The sequence below is a fragment of the Archocentrus centrarchus genome, chromosome 1 (assembly GCF_007364275.1).
Source record: "Archocentrus centrarchus isolate MPI-CPG fArcCen1 chromosome 1, fArcCen1, whole genome shotgun sequence".
In the NCBI taxonomy this organism is placed as follows: Eukaryota; Metazoa; Chordata; class Actinopteri; order Cichliformes; family Cichlidae; genus Archocentrus; species Archocentrus centrarchus.
Genome location: NC_044346.1, coordinates 7,499,814 through 7,519,754, shown reverse-complemented (window position 1 = coordinate 7,519,754; position 19,941 = coordinate 7,499,814). Strand labels below are relative to the sequence as shown.

At 40.9% G+C, this 19,941-nt stretch overlaps 1 protein-coding gene across 3 annotated transcripts; it reads left to right on the top strand.

Moving 5' to 3' along the window:
• Nucleotides 1-6,352: 6,352 nt before the first annotated feature.
• LOC115786601 (uncharacterized) lies at nt 6,353-19,240 on the top strand. Of its 3 annotated transcripts, none has more exons than XM_030738837.1 (11): nt 6,353-6,431; nt 12,482-12,582; nt 13,102-13,321; nt 13,436-13,553; nt 13,665-13,755; nt 14,469-14,553; nt 14,680-14,813; nt 14,983-15,184; nt 16,465-16,549; nt 16,627-16,699; nt 17,296-19,240. In XM_030738837.1, the coding sequence occupies exons 3-11, from the start codon at nt 13,231-13,233 to the stop codon at nt 18,271-18,273; spliced, it is 1,857 nt and encodes a 618-aa protein (XP_030594697.1). In that variant the 5' UTR covers nt 6,353-6,431; nt 12,482-12,582; nt 13,102-13,230; the 3' UTR covers nt 18,274-19,240. The 3 variants fall into 3 exon arrangements, with proteins under 3 accessions (XP_030594697.1, XP_030594708.1, XP_030594689.1); XM_030738848.1 differs by lacking the exon at nt 6,353-6,431 and adding an exon at nt 8,466-8,512; XM_030738829.1 differs by lacking the exon at nt 6,353-6,431 and adding an exon at nt 9,091-9,190.
• Nucleotides 19,241-19,941: the final 701 nt, after the last annotated feature.

Sequence of the window (19,941 nt, the reverse complement as noted above, 5' to 3'; positions counted from 1 at the left end):
GACACGATAAGCAATGGAAACCAAGGAAAGTGGGTGAAGAACCTATCAGACAGGGTCCTCACCAAACCAGAAGAAAATGTGCTAGCCAAAGGACTCAACTTTGCCATAGCCCCACAACAGCTTCCTATAGTAGACCTCATCACAGCAACAGAAACCGCTATAAGAAATAACAAACTTTCTCATCCTGAAGCAGAACAGATCAGGATGAAAGTTTCAGCCACTCTCTCCAGTGCAAGACTTCCTCCATCCAACCTCACCATTCAGGAGAAGAAGGCCATCACAGCCCTAAGCAAGGATCAAAACATCACCATACTGCCAGCCGACAAGGGGAGGTGCACGGTTGTGCTGAATTTATCGGATTACCACAACAAAATTACTACACTCCTCAGTGACAACAATACTTATGAGGTCTTGAGACGTGATCCCACAAGCAACTACAAGAAAAAAGTTGTTTGCTGCCTGCAACAACTTGAAAAGGAAAAAGCCATTGACCGCCCCACTTACTACCGCCTGTACCCTGGAGAAGCCACTCCATGCATTTATGGACTCCCAAAGATCCACAAAGAAGGAGTCCCACTTCGACCCATTATCAGCAGTATAAACTCAGTCACCTACAACATTTCCAAACACCTCGCCACCATCTTATCACCGCTTGTTGGCATCACACCCCACCACATTGAAAACTCTACAGATTTTACTAACAAGGTCCAGAATCTTGTACTGGATCCAGATGAAACCATGGTGTCCTTTGATGTGGTTTCACTTTTCACTTGCATACCCACAACTGAGGCAGTGGAGACCGTCAGAAGACGACTACAGGAAGACGATTCCTTACTGAACAGAACCAGCTTCACCCCAGATCAGATTTGTGCACTTTTAGATCTCTGCCTTACCACAACATATTTTAAATAAATGATGGATTCTACAGACAGAAGCATGGATGTGCCATGGGCTCCCCAGTGTCTCCCATTGTAGCCAACCTTTACATGGAGGAAGTGGAAAGTAAAGCTCTTGGTTCTTTCAAAGGGATGGCACCTAGCCACTGGTACAGATATGTAGATGACACCTGGGTCAAAATCAAAACCCAAGAAGTAGAAGCCTTCACTCGTCACATTAACTCAGTGGATAAATACATACGTTTTACCAAGGAGGACACCAGAGATAACAAGTTACCATTCCTGGACTGTGCGGTGCTTATCGAGGAAGATGGAAGCCTCAACATTGAAGTTTACCGGAAGCCCACACACACAGACCAATATCTCCTCTTTGACTCCCACCACCCTCTGGAACACAAACTTGGGGTGATCAGGACCCTACAACACCGTGCGGAAAGTGTTCCCTCTAAGGCAGAAGGGAAGCATAAAGAACACACACACATTGAGAAAGCCCTCAAAACATGCGGTTACCCCAACTGGGCCTTCATCAAATCAGCTAAGATGCACAGGAATGAAGGCCAAACACAAACTACAGAGAATAGGAAGGACAAGAGGAACAACATTGTCATCCCATATGTGTCAGGCTTGTCAGAGAAACTCAGAAGAATTTTCTCCAAGCATGACATCTCAGTATACTTCAAACCAAGTCACACCCTAAGACAAAAACTGGTTCATCCCAAGGACAAACCCGCCAAACACAAGATCAGCGATGTAGTGTATGCTGTTCAGTGCAGTGAAGAGTGCTCGGACCTCTACATTGGTGAAACCAAACAGCCTCTTCACAAACGAATGGCACAACATAGAAGAGCCACCTCGACAGGACAAGATTCAGCAGTACATCTGCATCTGAAGGAAAAAGGGCACTCTTTTGAGGATGCCAATGTTCACATTTTGGACAGGGAAAACAGATGGTTTGAAAGAGGAGTGAAAGAAGCCATCTATGTCCACTGTGAACAACCATCATTGAACAGAGAAGGTGGATTACGTCACCAACTTTCCCCCGCTTACAGTGCTGTCCTGAGCTCCCTTCCCAGACGTCTCAACCCCCATTCACACCTTTGTTCCAGTGACCTCAATAGGCCACAGGAAACAATGGAGCGGAGTCCTAAATTGGTTTCAACTGAAACCACTGATTAAATATGACCCACGCCCCCTTCACACCTGGGCACATGTGTTCACGCACATGATCAATAGAGGATCATAACCACCTCCACCTCTTCAAGAAACAAAAAGAAGTCCAGTCGCCTTTTTCAAGCTCCAGAGACGACTGCAGTGTTGCTGATCCTGATGTTGTGAATTGTTTTTTTCTGTTTATTAAAAACAACAAAACTGTTTGTTTTGCTATAATACACGCATTTGAATTTCATTTACACTAGTATGGCAGTCATTTGAAGGCAGTTATTTACTGAATTGAAGAAGCTGCTTTAAATGATGTGATGACATGAAAAATATTCTATTTTCCAAAAGTGTGAAATTCTCAATAAAAGAAATGAGAAAAATCTGAATTCTATTCATTTTGTTGTGATTTTGTTTGTTTGGGTTTTGTTTTGTTTTTCTTAATTTCTTCTAATTAAGGATAATACTTGGATCTATTTGCACTTAAGTGTCGACTTGAAACCCTTAAACTCACTGCAGTGGAGTGGACACTGAGAATCTCCATACAAGACACATACAAGAATGCACTTTGTTTTGGTTAATACACACAGCAAAGTTTGTTTTTATTTCTACAGAAAACATAGCACACACACACAGACACACACACAGAGAGGTTTTTCAGCTTCTCCAGTCAATGGTATAAATTCCTTCATCCTTCAGGAACTGCCTGCATACTTTCACCACAAGAGGCCGGGCATCGACGTGCACCAGGAACCCGTGAGCCACTGCACCAGCGTAGGGTCTGACAGTGGGTCCACGGATTTCATCCCGATACCTAATGGCAGTCACCCTAGCCAGTAGAGGTCCCTCCATGGATACATCTCCCCAGATCATCAGCAACCCGCCGCTGTACTGATCATGCTGAATGACGTTACAGGCGGGCATAACATTCTCCACGGCTTCTCCAGGCCTTTTCACATCTGTCACATGTGCTCAGAGTGAACCTGCTCTCATCAATGAAAGGCACAGAGAGCCTGTGGTTAATCTGCCAATTCTGGTATTCTGTGGCAAATGCCAATCTGGCTCCACGGAGCCGGGCAGTGAGCACAAGGCCCATTAGAGGATGTTGAGCCCTCAGGCCACCCACAAGAAGCCTGTTTCTGATTGTTTGGTCAGAGACATTCACACCAGTGGCCTGCTCTGACATCCTGCAGATACCGGTCCTGCTGATGGGTTAAGGACCTTCTCCAGCCCTTCTGCAGCCGCACAGCCTGCTGGGAAAAAAGACATTTGAGCATTTAAGGTTTCTATGGTGGAATAGTTTGCAATAAAGCAGCCCTGTCCTGTATAAATCCTGCACTTATTCTCAAATCTCAGATTTCTCTAGAGGTCACACACATTTATCCACATTTAGTACCCAACCATTCCTAACAGAAGACATTACCTTTATATCCAAAAAAGAGCCCAGACCAGCACTCCTCAGCCATCTGAAAGCTTCTCAGTAAGTATTCATGCTAAATAAATAAATAAAACTTGCCTCTCATTTCTGGATCCACACTGACTTTCTCCTCCCAGCAGCCATCAATCTGAGATGATTATAAAGGCTTTGATACACATGTGTTTATCAAGACTGGGAGTCAATCTTTTATATTGCTAGAATATTGTAGCTCAGGATAAAACTATGACTTAATACTATGTACAGAAAGATATTATTGCATTATTACAGGAGAGTGGGATAAAATGAGTCATGTTAGCTCAGGAAATATGCAGCCTGGACCCAGAGGAGCTGACAGGGACTGTGTCTGTCAGCTCCTCGACCAGCTCAAAGGGGTGCGTGTTGAAGCCAAAATCCCAAGAATGCCACAACAAGACAAGTTTTTAATCAAATTAATAAGGCATTGTTTTGACAATGTTAAAAAAAAAAAAAAAAAAAAAAAAATCCTGTGAGCCCAACAATAGTGATCAGTGCAAAGAGTGCAGTGAAAAGAAATACAATAAGCATGGCACAAGTCAGTCAGGAAACAATGGAAGAAATGAGTTTAGCTGAAAGATCCATCACCAGAGAAACACTGAAGCACTGCAGGATGATATTAGCATGCTGAGTGAAAGAGTGGACAAAACATCACCAAGTCAGCTGACAGCTTTACAAAATGTGTTGCCAACAGCACCAAACGGGCTTCCAGAAGGAGGGAGTTAAAGATCTGTGGTCAGACTGGGGAGGGGGACTGGAAGGGCACACTCTCATACACAAACCTGATGCATCTCACAACAGAGGTTTGAGTAAAGAACATAGTGAAGGCTGTGGTCAAGCCAGTCAGCCCAGCTTTGAGTATTCGTGACATGCTTGAAACAAAACGTGACCCCACTCTCCCCTAGTTGAAGGCAATATTAAAGAGGCATTGAAAAACCCACAACTTTGAACATGTCTTTGTGTTGCACTGTGATGCCTCTCAGGAAGGGCTTGGGTACTGTACCAGAGACAATGGGAAAAGCTGGTCGTCATTAATCTGGAAAATTAATTTGTTTTTGTTTTTTTAGCAATTTTTAAAACAATGCAGTCAGACGAGTGCCGTTCTCGTGGCAATTGCCAAACCCAGACTCGTCCATCAGATTGCCAGATGGAGACGTGATTCGTCATTCCATTGCACTTGATGTCAGGCTTGGATGCAACTGCTTGGCCTTGGAAACCCATTCCATTCTTGAGCTAATCTGAAGGACACATGAAGTTTAGAGGTCTGTAGTGACTGACTCTGCAGAAAGTTGGTGACCTCTGGGCACTGTGCTCCTCACCATCCGCTGCCACCACTCGGTGATTTTACAAGGCCTAACACTTTGTTCCCAATGGTTTCCACTTTGTTATAATAGCACTAACAGTTGACTGTGGAATATTTGCTAGTGAGGAAATTTCATGACTGGACTTGTTGCACAGGTTTTATCCCATCACGGTACCTGGAATTGGAACTGAGCTCCTGAGAGCGACCCATTCTTTCACACGTTTGTAGAAGCAGTCTGCATGCCTACGTGCTTGGTTTGATGCACCTGTGGATGATTCAAAGATTTGGATGTGTGAGTGAACACTATCAAAAAAAAAACTGCAAAAACCCCACATATTTCTCGGTTGTCTGATGTCATGCTGTTTTTTCGGTGGCTTATTTTCAGCGCTGATCAGGTGGTGTTGGTGACATAAACTGCCACTGTTTCTAGTTGATGCTAGACTTTTCTCAGCTTCAATCTGGGACTTCAAGAGACACAGAAATCTTTAGACCTGATAAATTAACAGTTTAGTCACATTACAGATGGACAGGACTGCATTTGCCACCAAGCTCCCACACTAACCTTATGGTTTTATTATTAGCACAGATGACCAGGCACGTTCGTCTCCTGCCTTGTTTCCACAGGGGTTGCCTCAGCGAATGGATCTGTCTGTTTGATTTGACAAAGATTTTATGCTGGATGCGCTTCCTGATGCAACCCTCCCAATTATCCAGGCTTTGGACCAAGAATGGTACTAGGAATTGCTAATAATTAAGCAGCTGAAAACGAATTTGCAGGCCGTGTGAACCTTAGTGACAGTTGTGCAGTACTTCAGTTTTGTTGCAACAGGAGCTTTGTTTACATCTCAAAATTCCCCCAAGTGTGGTTTAGTGTGAACGCCAGTCATTAGTGAGAGGAGGGGCTGTGTGTCTTTCTGCCTCAAATGGTTTTGCGTGAAGTTGTTTTTCAATCAGTCTGTTTGTTATCAATATAGATACTGTTGGAAATGAGTATGTAATCTAATTAGTAATGTAACTAAACCCTATACTATAGGCAGAGGATAAATCAATCTTTTCATCAAACTCTCAGTAAGAAAGCATATATCTCAAGCACTCATTTAAACTGGCCAGAAAAAAAGAGCAGAAACCACCATTTAAGTTTGGTAAGCGAAACAAAATAAAGGCATGAAACTGAGGTTTGTGTGTCTGGTTTGAAGGTGTTTAAGCACACTACTTTCTCATCACTTCTTTCACAGTCGTAGTAACACTGAAACATTTTCAAAACCTTAAAAAGTCTCAATTCAACAAATAAATTGAAACTCAGTTTCCGCTGTGCCTGCGGTTGGTGGCTGACATTTAACATGATAAACAGTACAAAGGGAATTGAAACATTGCATAGAAATAGCGGCAGTCATTTCACATTTCTTCCCATGAAATGTAAAAATATGTCACACTTAGTATGTCACCATGTTACTATCATCAGCGAAACCACAGTACCACAACTTTTTTTTTTTTCTTTCGTCAAAACACTCCACATACATAACGCTAGATACAGTCAAACGGTAAAAAGGGCAAATAAATGTTTAGGGTCCTGTCTGAATAACTCCACAGATATGGAACTGATGAAACCCTGGACAACTTTTGACTGGTAGGTTCTTATTTCAAATATTTTTATTGAGAAGCAGACAGAATATCAAAAATACAACCATCTTTGGCTTATGCAATGCTTCATTATTTTATAATATAAGCAACAGAAGATGTGCTCAAACAAAAACAGAAAAAGAAAAAAAAAAAGGAGAGAAAAAAATATAGCAGGGAGAGAAACTAACAGGTTCTTAACACAGTTTTATTTATTTATTATGATCGTGATGCCGTATTTTATAGCAGAGCATGCATTTTCATTCGTGTGTCTTGTGATACAGTCAGGTCCATACGACTGTGTTTCACCCAGCTCTGTAAAGCCTTTACTGCAGACACCTGCAGTGGCTGCTTGCTTGTGGGTCGGTGGCAGTGGCACAGTGGGTAGGCGTTCACCTTGCAGCCAGAGGGTTGCCGGTTCGAGCCCCTGTCCTTCCACCATGTTGTGTTCGTGGGCAATTAAACCACAGTGCCGGTCTCTGGCTGCATGACTGCGGATGCTTGTCTCTGCATGAGTGATCTGGAGCAATCATTTTGTTGTGTGCTTTGTGCGCACAGTGATAATGAATTGAATCTAACACCTCTGCCTTGATATTTGTTTTCAGTAACTGAAAAGCAACTTCTCCTTGGTTTCTCCTAGAGTCTTCTTTTTCTTCTTTCGGCTTCTCACTTTTAAGGGTCACCACAGTTGATCGTCTGCCTCCATCTCACCCCATTTGTAGCATCTTCTTCTGTCACACCAACTTTCTGCATGTCCTCCTCCAGTACATCCATGAAGCTCCTCTGTGGCCTTTCTATTTTTCTTCTCTCTGGCAGCTCCATCTTCAACATCCTTTCTCCAGTATATCCACTATCCCTCCTCTGTCATCCATGTCAGTCTTGCCTTTCTAACTTTGCCTTTGAAACACTCAACCTGAGGAGTCCCTTATTTCTAATCTTTTCCATCCCTGTCACTACCAGTGAACACCTTAGCATCGTCAACTATACCACCTCCAGCTCTGTCTCCTATCTTTATGGCTCATCAGCTTTATCCCTCTGTAGTTACTGCAGCTCTGCACATCACCCTTGTTCTTGAAAATTAGTACCAGTACACTTCTTCTCCATTCCTTAAGCATCCTCTCACTCTCCAAGACTGAGTTAAACACTCGGGTCAAAAAGTCCACTGCCCTCTTTCCTCGCCATACTTCCACAGGTATGTCATCTGAACCACCTGCCTTTCACTCTTCCTCTTTCTTCTTCATAGCTGCTCTCACTTCCTCCTTACCAATCCACTGCACTTCCTCATTCACTATCTGTCCTTCATCCATCCTTTTCAAACAAGCACACAGTGGTCACCTTCAAGCTACGCTCAAGGTCAAAGTATTATTTGTTGTTTGATGCCAAAATCTGATCTGGCCTTCTTGTTCTTGAGTGTAACTAGTGGTTTGCACCTTGTTGTAAACTCTGTGAAGGCGTTATAAACGTCATGATTGTAGACTTTGACAGTGATACCTGGTTAGTCATTTTCCTAAATGTGGAACTAATTCTGTCATCATGCACTTCAGTTATCTGCTGCAGTCTTTCAGATCTTTTGGCGTTGCCTAACTGACCACTTTAGTCCTTCCTGTTAAGAATCAGATAGTTGATTTGGCCACAGCTACACTTTTTGCTGTCTCTCTGATAGGTTAATTTTGCCTTTTCACCTTAATGATAGCCTCCTTCACTTGCATCAGCATCTTGCATCATTGAAGAAGAGTTAGCTGAAGGGCTGAGGTTAAATCATTTACTAACTTTTGTAGAAGCCCCTGCCCCACTAATGTGATGAAAGAAAATGTGAGAAAGAAAGAACAGACTTCCTGGGAAATTAATGAGGGTTTTTTTTCTTAGTGGAAACAAGCGTAGCTTTCTGTGAAAAGAAAGGGGTGAGGATGTGGTTTGTGTTACTAGTGTGTATCTGTGTGCAGTTTGTGGGTTTTTTTTCCTTCCTTGTGTCTCAGTGAGGCAGAAAGAAAGAGATAAGAGAGTGTCATGTTCTTCACTTTGTTCTTTTACTGAGTTAGGGGAAGTTCATGAAGACAACCTGTGAGATTGTTGAGATGAGGAAAAGAAAAAGTAAGGCAAGGTTCATCATCATAATTTACTGCAACACTGCTGAGTTAATGTAATTTGTTTTCATTATGCTTTTCCTGCATTTCTTTTTCAAGTCATTTCTGGGTACTTTACAGGTCATGAGCTTAAATGGACAAATCATATTGGTGAAAGAAAAGACATGCAGGAACCACACACAGCAAACAGCAGGAGGGGTTAATGGGGCAGTAATTATAAACATTTTTCTAGAGCTGAACATAACTGAAGACAAGTACAGAGAGACAAAAGCAAAACTATGGGACTGAGAACACATTAAATTCAGATGATTTTAATACAGGGAAAATGGCCAATGACACACTAAAATAGACCAGCTGGTTCTCAGTTAGCTATGAATAAACCAAAACATCCACATCACACAAACTACTGCTAACTGCAGTAAAAAGTCAGATTCCATAGATTACTCTCACTGAGGAGCATCAGGCCTTTGGAGAAACCTAAATACCACATTGAGCACCAATTTCAGATCTCTTCAGTTCTTTTCTATTAAACGTTGGTATTTATAACAGTTCATCAGGAAGGAAGTGATACTTTAATGCAGGTGGATCCCCTGTAACAGACACCATAAAGAGCTGCCTGCTGTTGAACCTTTTGATGAGCTGCAAGCACACAACTGAATCTAAAAGCGCATTTTAAGAGGATCTAGTAAGTAATCAATAATTTCCCCCTTCTCACCTTTGTATCAAGTGAGAATTTAGCATAGCATGGTAATAATGGTAATTTTAAAAAAGACTTTTAGCAGGAAGTGAAAATGTCAAAATAATGGAACATTTGAGTGCTCAGAGACATCGACTGTTTTTCTTGTGAAATAGAAGAATTTAGCTGAAGAGCGTCTTTGTGACTCTGGCTGTATGAAGTTAGAATATCTTATGTGATGAGTGAGAATCCAAACATGTAAAGTACCTCTGTGCTGCAAAGTACTCAGGACTGCGAGTGTTGTGTTTGTGTTGATTACTATAAAAAGAAAAGCTTGCGTTAATAAATGTGCTGCTTCAAAGATAAAATGCTTAAAAAGTCTTTACAGATTTATTGCAGATATATTGCAGTTACTGCTCTCCGTGTGTGCAGTTTTGCATGAAGGTTTTAGATGAGGCTGTGGGTGTTTGTGGGTCAGCTCGCAGGTAGCTGCAAAACCAAAAATTACCACAAACACATTTTCTCTTTCATCCTGTTTTGCACAAAGTTAAAATGTCAGTATGGCCCACATGCAATGGCAGGAACTGCAAGTATTTATAAAAAGCAGAAAATGTGTTTCTGTTTGTGTGTTCCTGTGCGCGGTGAAAAATAACAGACTGGGGAAATGACAGGTCGCACTAAAGTGAATGAAGAGGAATAATGAATGAAGACATGAAGACAGAAACGCAAAAAGTATTGGCTTATAGTTATACAGAGAGGTGCACAATGAGTAATATTAAATACAGGCTTATTTATCAGTTGAAGGAACCGATTAAAGGAACCTAAAGCTAACATACTTCACTTGAAACATTCAATTCAATTCAAAGAGACAGGACAAAAGACATGCTGTGGAAGAGAACCAGAGATTAATAATAACTAATGATTAAATGCAGAGTAGTGTATAAACAGAGTAAAAAGAGGTGAATGAAAAGAAACACTCGGTACATCATGGGAACCCCCCCAGCAGCCTAGGCCTATAGCAGCATAACTAAGGGAGGGATTAGGGCCACCTGATCCAGCCCTAACTATAAGCTTAATCATAAAGGAAAGTTTAAGCCTAATCTTGAAAATAGAGAGGGTGACTGTCTCACAAATCCAAGCTGGGAGCTGGTTCCACAGAAGAGGCGCCTGAAAGCTGAAGGCTCTGCCTCCCATTCTACTCTTAAGTATCCTAGGAACCACAAGTAAGCCAGCAGTCTGAGAGCGAAGTGCTCTGTTGGGGTGATATGGTACTATGAGGTCTTTGAGATAAGATGGTGCCTGATTATTCAAGACCTTGTATGTGAGGAGAAGAATTTGCTCTCTCTTTCTAGTCCCTGTCAGTACTCTAGCTGCAGCATTTTGGATCAGCTGAAGGCTTTTCAGGGAGCTTTTAGGACAGCCTGATAATAACGAATTACAATAGTCCAGCCTAGAAGTAATAAATGCATGAATTAGCTTTTCAGCATCACTCTGAGACAGGATGTTTCTAATTTTAGAAATATTGCACAAAGGCAAAAAAGCGGTCCTACATATTTGTTTAATATGTGCATTGAAGGACATATCCTGGTCAAAAATGACTCCAAGATTTCTCACAGTGTTACTGGAGGCCAAAGTAATGTCATCCAGAGTAAGCATCTGGTTTGACACCATGTTTCTAAGATTTGTGGGGCCGAGAACAAGAATTTCAGTTTTATCTGAATTTAGAAGCAGGAAATTAGAGGTCATCCAGGCCTTAATATCTTTAAGACATTCCTGCAGTTACTAATTGATGTGTGTCATCTGGCTCCATGAATAGATAAAGCTGGGTATCATCTGCATAGCAATGAAAATGTGTGCAATTTTTTCTAATAATACTGCCTAAGGGAAGCATGTATAATGTAAATAGAATTGGTCCTAGCACAGAACCCTGTGGAACTCCATAATTAACCTTAGTGTGTGAAGAAGACTCCCCATTTACATGAACAAATTGGAGTCTATGAGATAAATATGATTCAAACCACTGCAGTGCAGTACCTTTAATACCTATAGCAAGCTCTAATCTCTGTAATAAAATGTTATGGTCAACAGTATCAAAGCTGCACTGAGGTCCAACAGGACAAGAACAGAGATGAGTCCACTGTCAGAGGCTCTAAGAAGATCATTTGTAACCTTCACTAATGCTGTTTCTGTACTGTGATGAATTCTGAAACCTGACTGAAACTGTTCAAATAAACTGTTCCTCTGCAGATGATCAGTTAGCTGTTTTACAACTACTTTTTCAAGAATATTTGAGAGAAAAGGAAGGTTGGAGATTGGCCTATAATTAGCTAAGACAGCTGGGTCAAGTGATGGCTTTTTAAGTAGAGGTTTAATTACAGCCACCTTGAAGGTCTGTGGTACATAGCCAACTAATGAAGACAGATTGATCATATTTACACTGAAGCATCAATAAATGGAAAGAGTTCTTTGAGCAGTCTGGTAGGAATGGAGTCTAATAAACACTTTGATGGTTTGGAGGAAGTAACTATTGAAGTTAACCCAGAAAGATTCATTGGAGCGAGAGAGTCTAAACAAATACCAGCAGTGCTGAAAGCAGCCGAACATGAAGATAAATCTTTGAGATGGTTATGAATAATTTTTTTTTTGGCTAAAATTCTATTTGTGAAGAAATCCATGAAGTCACTACTAGTTAAAGTGAAAGGAATACTCAGCTCAACAGAGCTCTGACTCTTTGTCAGCCTGGCTACAGTGCTGAAAAGAAACCTGTGGTTATTCTTATTTTTCAATTAATGATTAATAGTAAGATGCACTAGCTTGGGCGGCTTAGTGGTGAAGCCGGCGACCACATACATATGCTGCGTTGCGGTGCGGGTTTGCGTCCCGGCCTGTCGCCAATTTGCCTGCGTGTCTTCCCCTGTATCTTTCTCCCATTTCCTGTCTCTCTCCACTGCTAACAAAAGCTGCTGTGGCCAAAAATGCAAAAAAAAAAAAAAAGATGCCCTAGCTTTACGGATGGCTTTTTTATAGGTTTTTTCCAGGCCAAATGAAGATCTTCTAAATTACTTCTAAAGTAGTGTGACACCATTTCCTCTGCATCTTACGGGTTATCTGCTTTTTTATCTGTGTTTGTGAATTATACCAAGAAGTGAAGAAGAATTTTCAGAAGGCCAAATGCTCGTCAGAAGAGCGGTGTGGATTCAGACTGAGAGATCATCAAGATTTGTGGTAGATTTTCTGGCAGTGACCGTTACAGAGTTCAACCTGTTTGTGTGTTTGTCTTATCTGTTTGGTTTGGTGCAGTTGATACATAACCAAAACCCCTGATGTGATGATCTTCGACAAAATATCAGGTAGAATCAAATCAGCAGTTTGAAGCAGATCGTTTGCAGCTCAACCAGCAGGTAAGTCACTGACTGAAGTCTTAATGTCTAACAGTCAGCAGCTGAGCTTTAATGTGCAGGGATTCTTTTTATAAATAAGAGAATGGTGTGCTGTTGTCATTTATGTATCAGTTGCTTTGCTTAATTTACTTTATCTGATGTCACTGCAAAGATCAAATCAAGCTGCACACAAAGTAAGCAGCTAATTGGCAATGCTGAGGTAGTGGTGCATATCTGAAAGACAACCCCACAATTTCCAGTCAGAACAAGTTCAAAACCATAAAAATCTTTACATTAATATGTGCAACACTGCATGTAAATGATCTAATTTTCATTAGACATGTTAATTATTAGCCCTATGACAGACTGGCAGGGTGTACCCCACCTCTCACCTTTGAGTGGATAAGTAGAAGAAAAGGGATGGAATAGTTAATAGCTGATTGATTAGTTGATGAAGAGTATTATCTTTTTCTGTTCTTATGCTACTTTAAATTCAAATACAGTATCTTGGCAACGTGGTATTTTATTTTACCTGTACAGGATGAGAAGAATCAGGACGCAGTGAGTCAAACACTGAAACAAGTATAATCCTTCAGATCTTCCAGTCACAGAGCTTTGGGAACAAACCATCCCAGTGGTCTCCAAGAAGGAAATCTGATTACTGGATAAATGGAGAGAGATAAGAAATCCCTTTCCCTGTTTATTCTGCTTCCTCTGCTGCTGGTCTGCAGAAGTGATGAGTGTCCCAGCCTTCCAGATAGTTAGTCTATTTTTCTTTTTTTACTTGACTTATAATCTCTATTTGATTTTAAGATCTGTTGTTGGCTGCAGCCGCTCCCTTTTCATTTCACCTGTCCTGTTTTATTCCTCACAGATCTCACCTGCTACAATGACTACAGTAAAAACATCACATGTTTGTGGAACAGCACATACGTGACTGATCACACAGACGCCGCATGCACAATACAAGTCAAATATCAAGCTGACTTCTTGTAAGGACACAAAAACGCAAACCTAGACAAAAAATACTCACGATACATAAATCACACCCTCCATTAATAACATCATCTGCAGCCAAATTAAATTAAAATTATTATTCTCAGGTCTTACAGTGCTTCCTGTCATCTGGAGCCTGTTGACATCTCCAGACCAGCCCTGAAGACGTGCTCCCTGATCTTTATATCTGACCACACTGTGAGTGTGTGAACAAACACAACTGTTGTTGAGCCCATGTGTGTATTTCTAATGAAGCTGAAGTTTATTATAGCTTCTGCACAGACATGGAGTGGTATCAGTAATCTCATTCTTAGCAAGAAAAGAAAAGCAGAGCTACAGAGTAGTTTTGCATGATTTACAGTTTAAGCTACTCCCTTTTCATCTTATACTGAGTCTCACTGCAGCTGCTCAGGTCCTCTGTCTGAAAGAAGCTGCTTTAGCTCCTATATTGTTAGGCTTTTATACCTTTATGCCATCTTTGTTATCTGATTGGCTGCTCACAGGTGCACTGTAAAGCTGACATGACCGTATTAGGGATACCTCCTCTCTTTGACATCATCCAGAGCACAGAGAAGAAAACTGTCTGAAGCCAAGCACTTAGAGCATTATGAAACCTTTTTCCTCACAGGGTTTACCTGCACACGTGCTGACATCCTTATTTGAAACTTTGGTCATGTTCTCCCAAAGAAAATAAAATAATAGTAATTAATGCTTCTCTCAATTAAACTTTACATTAAATGTCTGTTCATTGACTGAGATGCACTAATTCATCATTTTCACATTTACATTCATTCAGCTTAAATCAAAACATTTTGAATTTGCCAGAAACTTTAGATCTTCATTATCTTTGGATTGTTTTTAATCAGTGTTTTCTGATAACAATATACCTTTCAAACATTTTTGTTTTCCAGTTTAGTTCTTTCCATGTGTTGTCCTTTAATCTGAGCTGTAACCATATGAAGCCTGTAATCACTTCCTACAAGCCATATTGTCACAGTGAGTGAAATCTATAATGCTGCCTTTTTGTGACTTAAAATAGGAGGTATCCTTGGTGACCTAAAACAAACTGTGTGTGTGTTTGTGTGTGTGTGTATGTGTGTGCTTGCGTGCGTGTTCTTGCAGTAAGGGTGAATCCTCCAGGAAGACCAGAAGTCAACTTCACCACTATTTCCTGGTTGTCCCAACTCACCAAGCATTCAATGATCAGCTCATACAAAACTGAAGTGCAGTGGAAACAGCAGGATCAGTCGTGGAGTGTAAGTTTTGATTTTGTGTCATGATGTGAATGATTTTAAGCATGAAGCTGAGCAGAGAGATCTTGAAAGTGCGCATTTAAACAATGTGTGTGAGCGATCCTTGCCCTGTGGTTGTGTGAAATCCAAGCTAGATTCATCCTCAACCCCACACTGGTTTCTTGTCTGTCAGGATCCTGCTGTGCAGAAAAACACTGGCATTCAGTGTGAGCATGAGTGCGAGGCAGAGCTGAAGGAAGAGTCCCTGATACGAGGCGAGAGGTACGAGGCACGAGTTCGAGTGAAGTCTGATGAGGGCCATGAGGGAGCCTGGAGTGACTGGAGCCCCACTGTATCATGGGTGTCAGCAGTAGGAAAGAGAAAACCACCATCAGGTACATTTTTGCCATCCATCCATCCATTTTCTTCCGCTTATCCGGGGCCGGGTCGCGGGGGCAGAAGCCTAAGCAGAGAAGCCCAGGCTTCCCTCTCCCCAGCCACCTCCTCCAGCTCATCCGGAGGGAAACATTTTTGCCAAATAGATCAAATATGCTGAGTATGATTATTGTTTTATTGTGTAGGTGTGCTCTCATATGAAGTTTTAAGTCTAGAGCAGGTGAAATGTTTTTATTTGCTCTCTCAGCGCGCACTACTTGCTGTAGGTCTGAGGATCTAATTTCTTAATCTAATTCCAGATATGTGCATAGAAATCACAGATGTACAGTGAGGACCAGAAGGTTTTGGACAGTAACACTGTTTTCATGTTATTGCCTCCATTCACAACCACAGTAGTTTTATATAGAAGCAATCAAAAGGTAATTAAAATGTTGGCTTTTAGCTTTTAGATTCAAAAGTAACTGGACAATTGACTGATAAACGCTTTGATGTGTTTCCTGGACTTGATCAAAGTGTTGAATTTGTTACACAAAATATGCAGCCCATAAAAAGTGCCAGTACAACTTCAGGAGTCCTTGAATAGGCTAAAACCCAAAAGAGACTTATCATAAAGATAGTAACAATAAAGCTTTGAGTGGTCAGTTCAACAAATTAGCAGCTTTACGGTACTGGCCTATATGTGTGCTGATATAATTGATGAGCAGTCATCAATAAGCAGCTACAGCAATACTTTCTGCTTGACAGAACAGCAGTCCAGCTTAATAATGACCCAAAACATACAGCACACAGCAACTAAAGAGTTGCTGTGTGCTGTATGTAAAGAAATGTTCATAAAAGGCCAAATCAGTCACATGACCTCAATGCAGTCCAGCACGCTTTTCTCTTAGTGAAGACAAAACAGAAGAAAGACCCACAAATAGACAACAGCTGAAGGAGGCGGCAGCAAAGGAAAAGAAATGCCATTTAGTGGGTTTCAGACTTCAGGCAGTCATTTGCAAAGGATATGCAATGAAGCATTAATAATAATAAATATTATTACTATTTAACGGAGGAGATAAGTAAAAATTTAATAAGAACTAAATTTCTGAATTTCATGCAGTTGATGCAGTATTTATCCTTAATTCCTCGAATTAAAGCGGAAAGCCTGAACTTCAGCCACGTCTCGACTGCATTTTGTGATTTACAGAAACAAAACTCTCTGGTTCTCGTGGACCCGACTGTGAAACCCAGTTTTCTTGTTTCTGAGCTAATCTGATTTGTGCCGTCCTGTGTTTGTCAGGTATTACGTTTGTTGTGCCCATAAGTATCGTAGGTGTGGTGGTGTTGCTGGCAGTCGTACTCTTCAGCACTAACAAAACCACCTGGTACGTAGACACAAATATTATTATCATTTCTTTTCCTGACAGCTCTGGTTCACCATAATGTCATTTTATTATTTTAGGGTGTACATAGGGAAGAAAATCACAGGTCCGCCCATACCAGACCCAGGAAAATCCTTCCTGCAGGATGTCCAGGTAAGCCCATTGACAGCAGATACTTCTTTATTGCTTATTATAAAATCACTTCAGGGCAGTAAACATAGTATTTATGTAATATTGTGGTGAACATGTTTGCACTAAATTTACAAGACATCATTAACATTCATTCTAAGCTTACTGTAAGTCAAGTATTGAGTCTTCTTTAGATGTTTAACTTTCATGATATTTTCTCTGCAATCTGTTGCCTGCTGGAAACAAGGCTGACCACACAGCCTCAGAGCTATGAAAGTCTGAAACAGTCCCACTATAAACCAGACAGGAGCTACAGAGAGTTTGTCATTATCTAAAAGTATAAATAATATTAATGCAGCGTAAAAAATAAACCAACACAGCTTATATCATAAAAGCAAAGAGCATTATGGAAAGATGTGAACTCTGTAGGAGGTGTAACCAGACAGACAAAATTAGTCATATGACCTTTATGATCCAAGCAACTCAAATACAGTATTAGTATGAACAACCCAAACACAGGAGGTTTGGTTTTATATTCAAGTGCACATTGAATATTGTGTGTATTTTTCACTTTTCTAATCCCTTCTCCTGCTCGGTCACCTGTGACTTCTCTCCTCCAGCGTGGGTTCAGTCTGCACTTCACCAGTGAATCCTTTCACTCCTTCTTGAAACCAGTGGAAATGATCACAGTAGAATTAACCTCCTCTGTGGATGCCGTCACAGCCTGCAGGCCAGATGAGAAGATCGTGATAAACAAAGGCAGCTATGACTCCACCAACTCCAGCTTCTCTAACCCGAGTTACTCTGAGCTTTGCACTCCTCCTATTTCCTCACTCAGTGCTGGGAATCTGAAGCCGTGTGCGACTGACACGCCTTATGGCCCTGTTGGTACTCAGGGTGAAGGAAAAAGCACAGAACAGGAGAGCAATGAAGGGAGAGAGAAAGAACATGAGATGGTTAAGTTGCTTCTCAAAGGCAGCAGCAACAGTGAGCCAGTGCAGGTGATTTCAGACTACGAGAAGTCTGAGAAGCTCAACATTGATCGCTTTAGGCTCCAGAGTCTAGATTCAGGCATGTCCAGTTGTGAAGAGGTCAGTGAAGACAGCATGGAGGCAGATAGCATGAACATGACTGACAGCTATGATGAGGATCCAGAGGGTGAGGATGAGAAGGAGGGAGAGAATGAACAAAAGGCAGGTTTTCAGAAGTTGTTTGGAGGTAAATCTGACAAGTTTATTCAGGTTTGTTCTGATTACGAGCGAGTCGGGAAGCCGCCGGCCGACAGCCCAGAGCTTCCCAGCTTGGATTCAGGCGTTTGCAGTGGGGGAGAGGAGCAGATGAGTCAGGATGAGAGCATGGAGGACGTTGATAAGTCCACTGAATCTACACACTTCCTCTTTCCACCTCATCCTCCCAGGGCTTTACCATGCTCCTTGCTCTCTTTTCCACAACTGCCTTTGAACTTATGTGGGCCTGGTCTGAGACCAGCTTTGCAACTTCAGCCAAGTCCTATGCTGCAGGGGTTCGCTCTGATGTCAGCAGGCAGATCACTGGAGCCCTCTGGTGATGGCTATATGCCAGTGAAACAGGAGGGCTGAGAGCAGACAGTAGGCCTAACTAGCAGGACAAAAATAAGACGTAGCATTTGCAGGATTCATGACGCCAGTCAGCTCTCAGGGAAATAAAACATCCCACAAATATTTATCTTCAGCAACTCTGAGGATCATTTAATGAATGTATTTTCTTTTCTTTTATATATTTACGCAAAACTATCTGTCATTTATCAAAACTTAGATGTGCTGTGTAACCTGTAAGATATTACTGCTGTTAAAAAGTAATTCCTTTGCTAATGAAAAATTATACTTGTGTAATTTCCTCTACAAAAATAAATAAATAAATAAAGTTAAAGTAAAAAAACAACTGTTGCATTTAGTTTGTGTTTGTTGGTGAGATCATCCAAAGGGTATGTAGCTTACTGTACTGACTTTACCTTATTGCATGGGAAATTTCTATTGACCACACATTCCTCACCACATAACCAGAAACAAGATTCCAAATTTCCAGCTTTATCTGAACTTAAAGATGCAAAATACAAAATAATAATTCTGAAATGTAAAGGCCGTCACTCTAATTATACTTGTACACCCAGGGATAGAGAAACACTGCAAATGCTTCTGGGATTTTTCTTCTGCGACAACAAAATGAACAAAATAATAAGGTGTCATGTTCAACAGTGATGGATTGTTTATTTGAAAAAATATTATTTATATATGCATTTATGTTATTTAGTGAATGGGGGCTAAAATTTACTGGCTTGTTCTTAATTATTTTACTGTTAAGTTTACTGATAATTGTTTTACTGGCTGATATTGTATATCGTATAATGCAAAATGCCACAGCAGCTAATGTCACCAGTAGACGAGCATAATTTGTGCAACAGTGGTCAAAAATTCAAATGTCAGACAGATATCAACATTTTTCATTTACATTTGTGTGGCAGCAGCTAAGGTAAAAAAAAAAAATGTAAATGTTTTGATTATTGTGCACACAGTACCAGTCCAAACATTGCTGTATGGATAGTTTGCATTATTGTGATCTTCTTTTCCCTGAATGTTGTAGTTATATGTTCTTTACTGAAAACTAAATGTGGTGAAATCCTCAAATAAAATGAAATGCACATAATTTGTGGGCATTTTTTTTTTCAAGTTTAATGTGAACTCATGAAAAATCATTATACTAAGAAGAAGAAAGGGCTCCTGATGATTAATTACTGATTTGCAAAGGTTAAATGTGACAGGCAAAATGAACATTTAAACCCGCTTGAGTTTTTAAATCAGTGTGTAACAGGGGAAACTTTAATCCCTGAGATAAAAGACACACATGTGTCTGTGCAGCACACTCGCTTTGTGGCTCACTGGGGTGCCTTGTTTTCATGGAAAAATGAACTCTGGGGAGATGAATATGTAAATACTCCCGGCAGACTTACCTGTGCAGGTAGGTGACTGGGTGCATCGCTGCTGCTGCTAGGTGATGATTTGTGACATCAGCAACACCGCTGTGCACCTGACTCGCTTTTGATCCTTCTCGATGTGAAACTTAAGTGCTTCATGGCGTGCATGACCAGTTATATGAAGCCATCAGTTCCTGCTTTGTTGATGCACAGAGATAACTCAGTGAACTCTGATTGACACGCAAAATCCAAATGAGCTTTGGGAAATACTGACTGGCTTTTTTTTTTTTTTTTCCAACCTTTGGACTTGCAAACA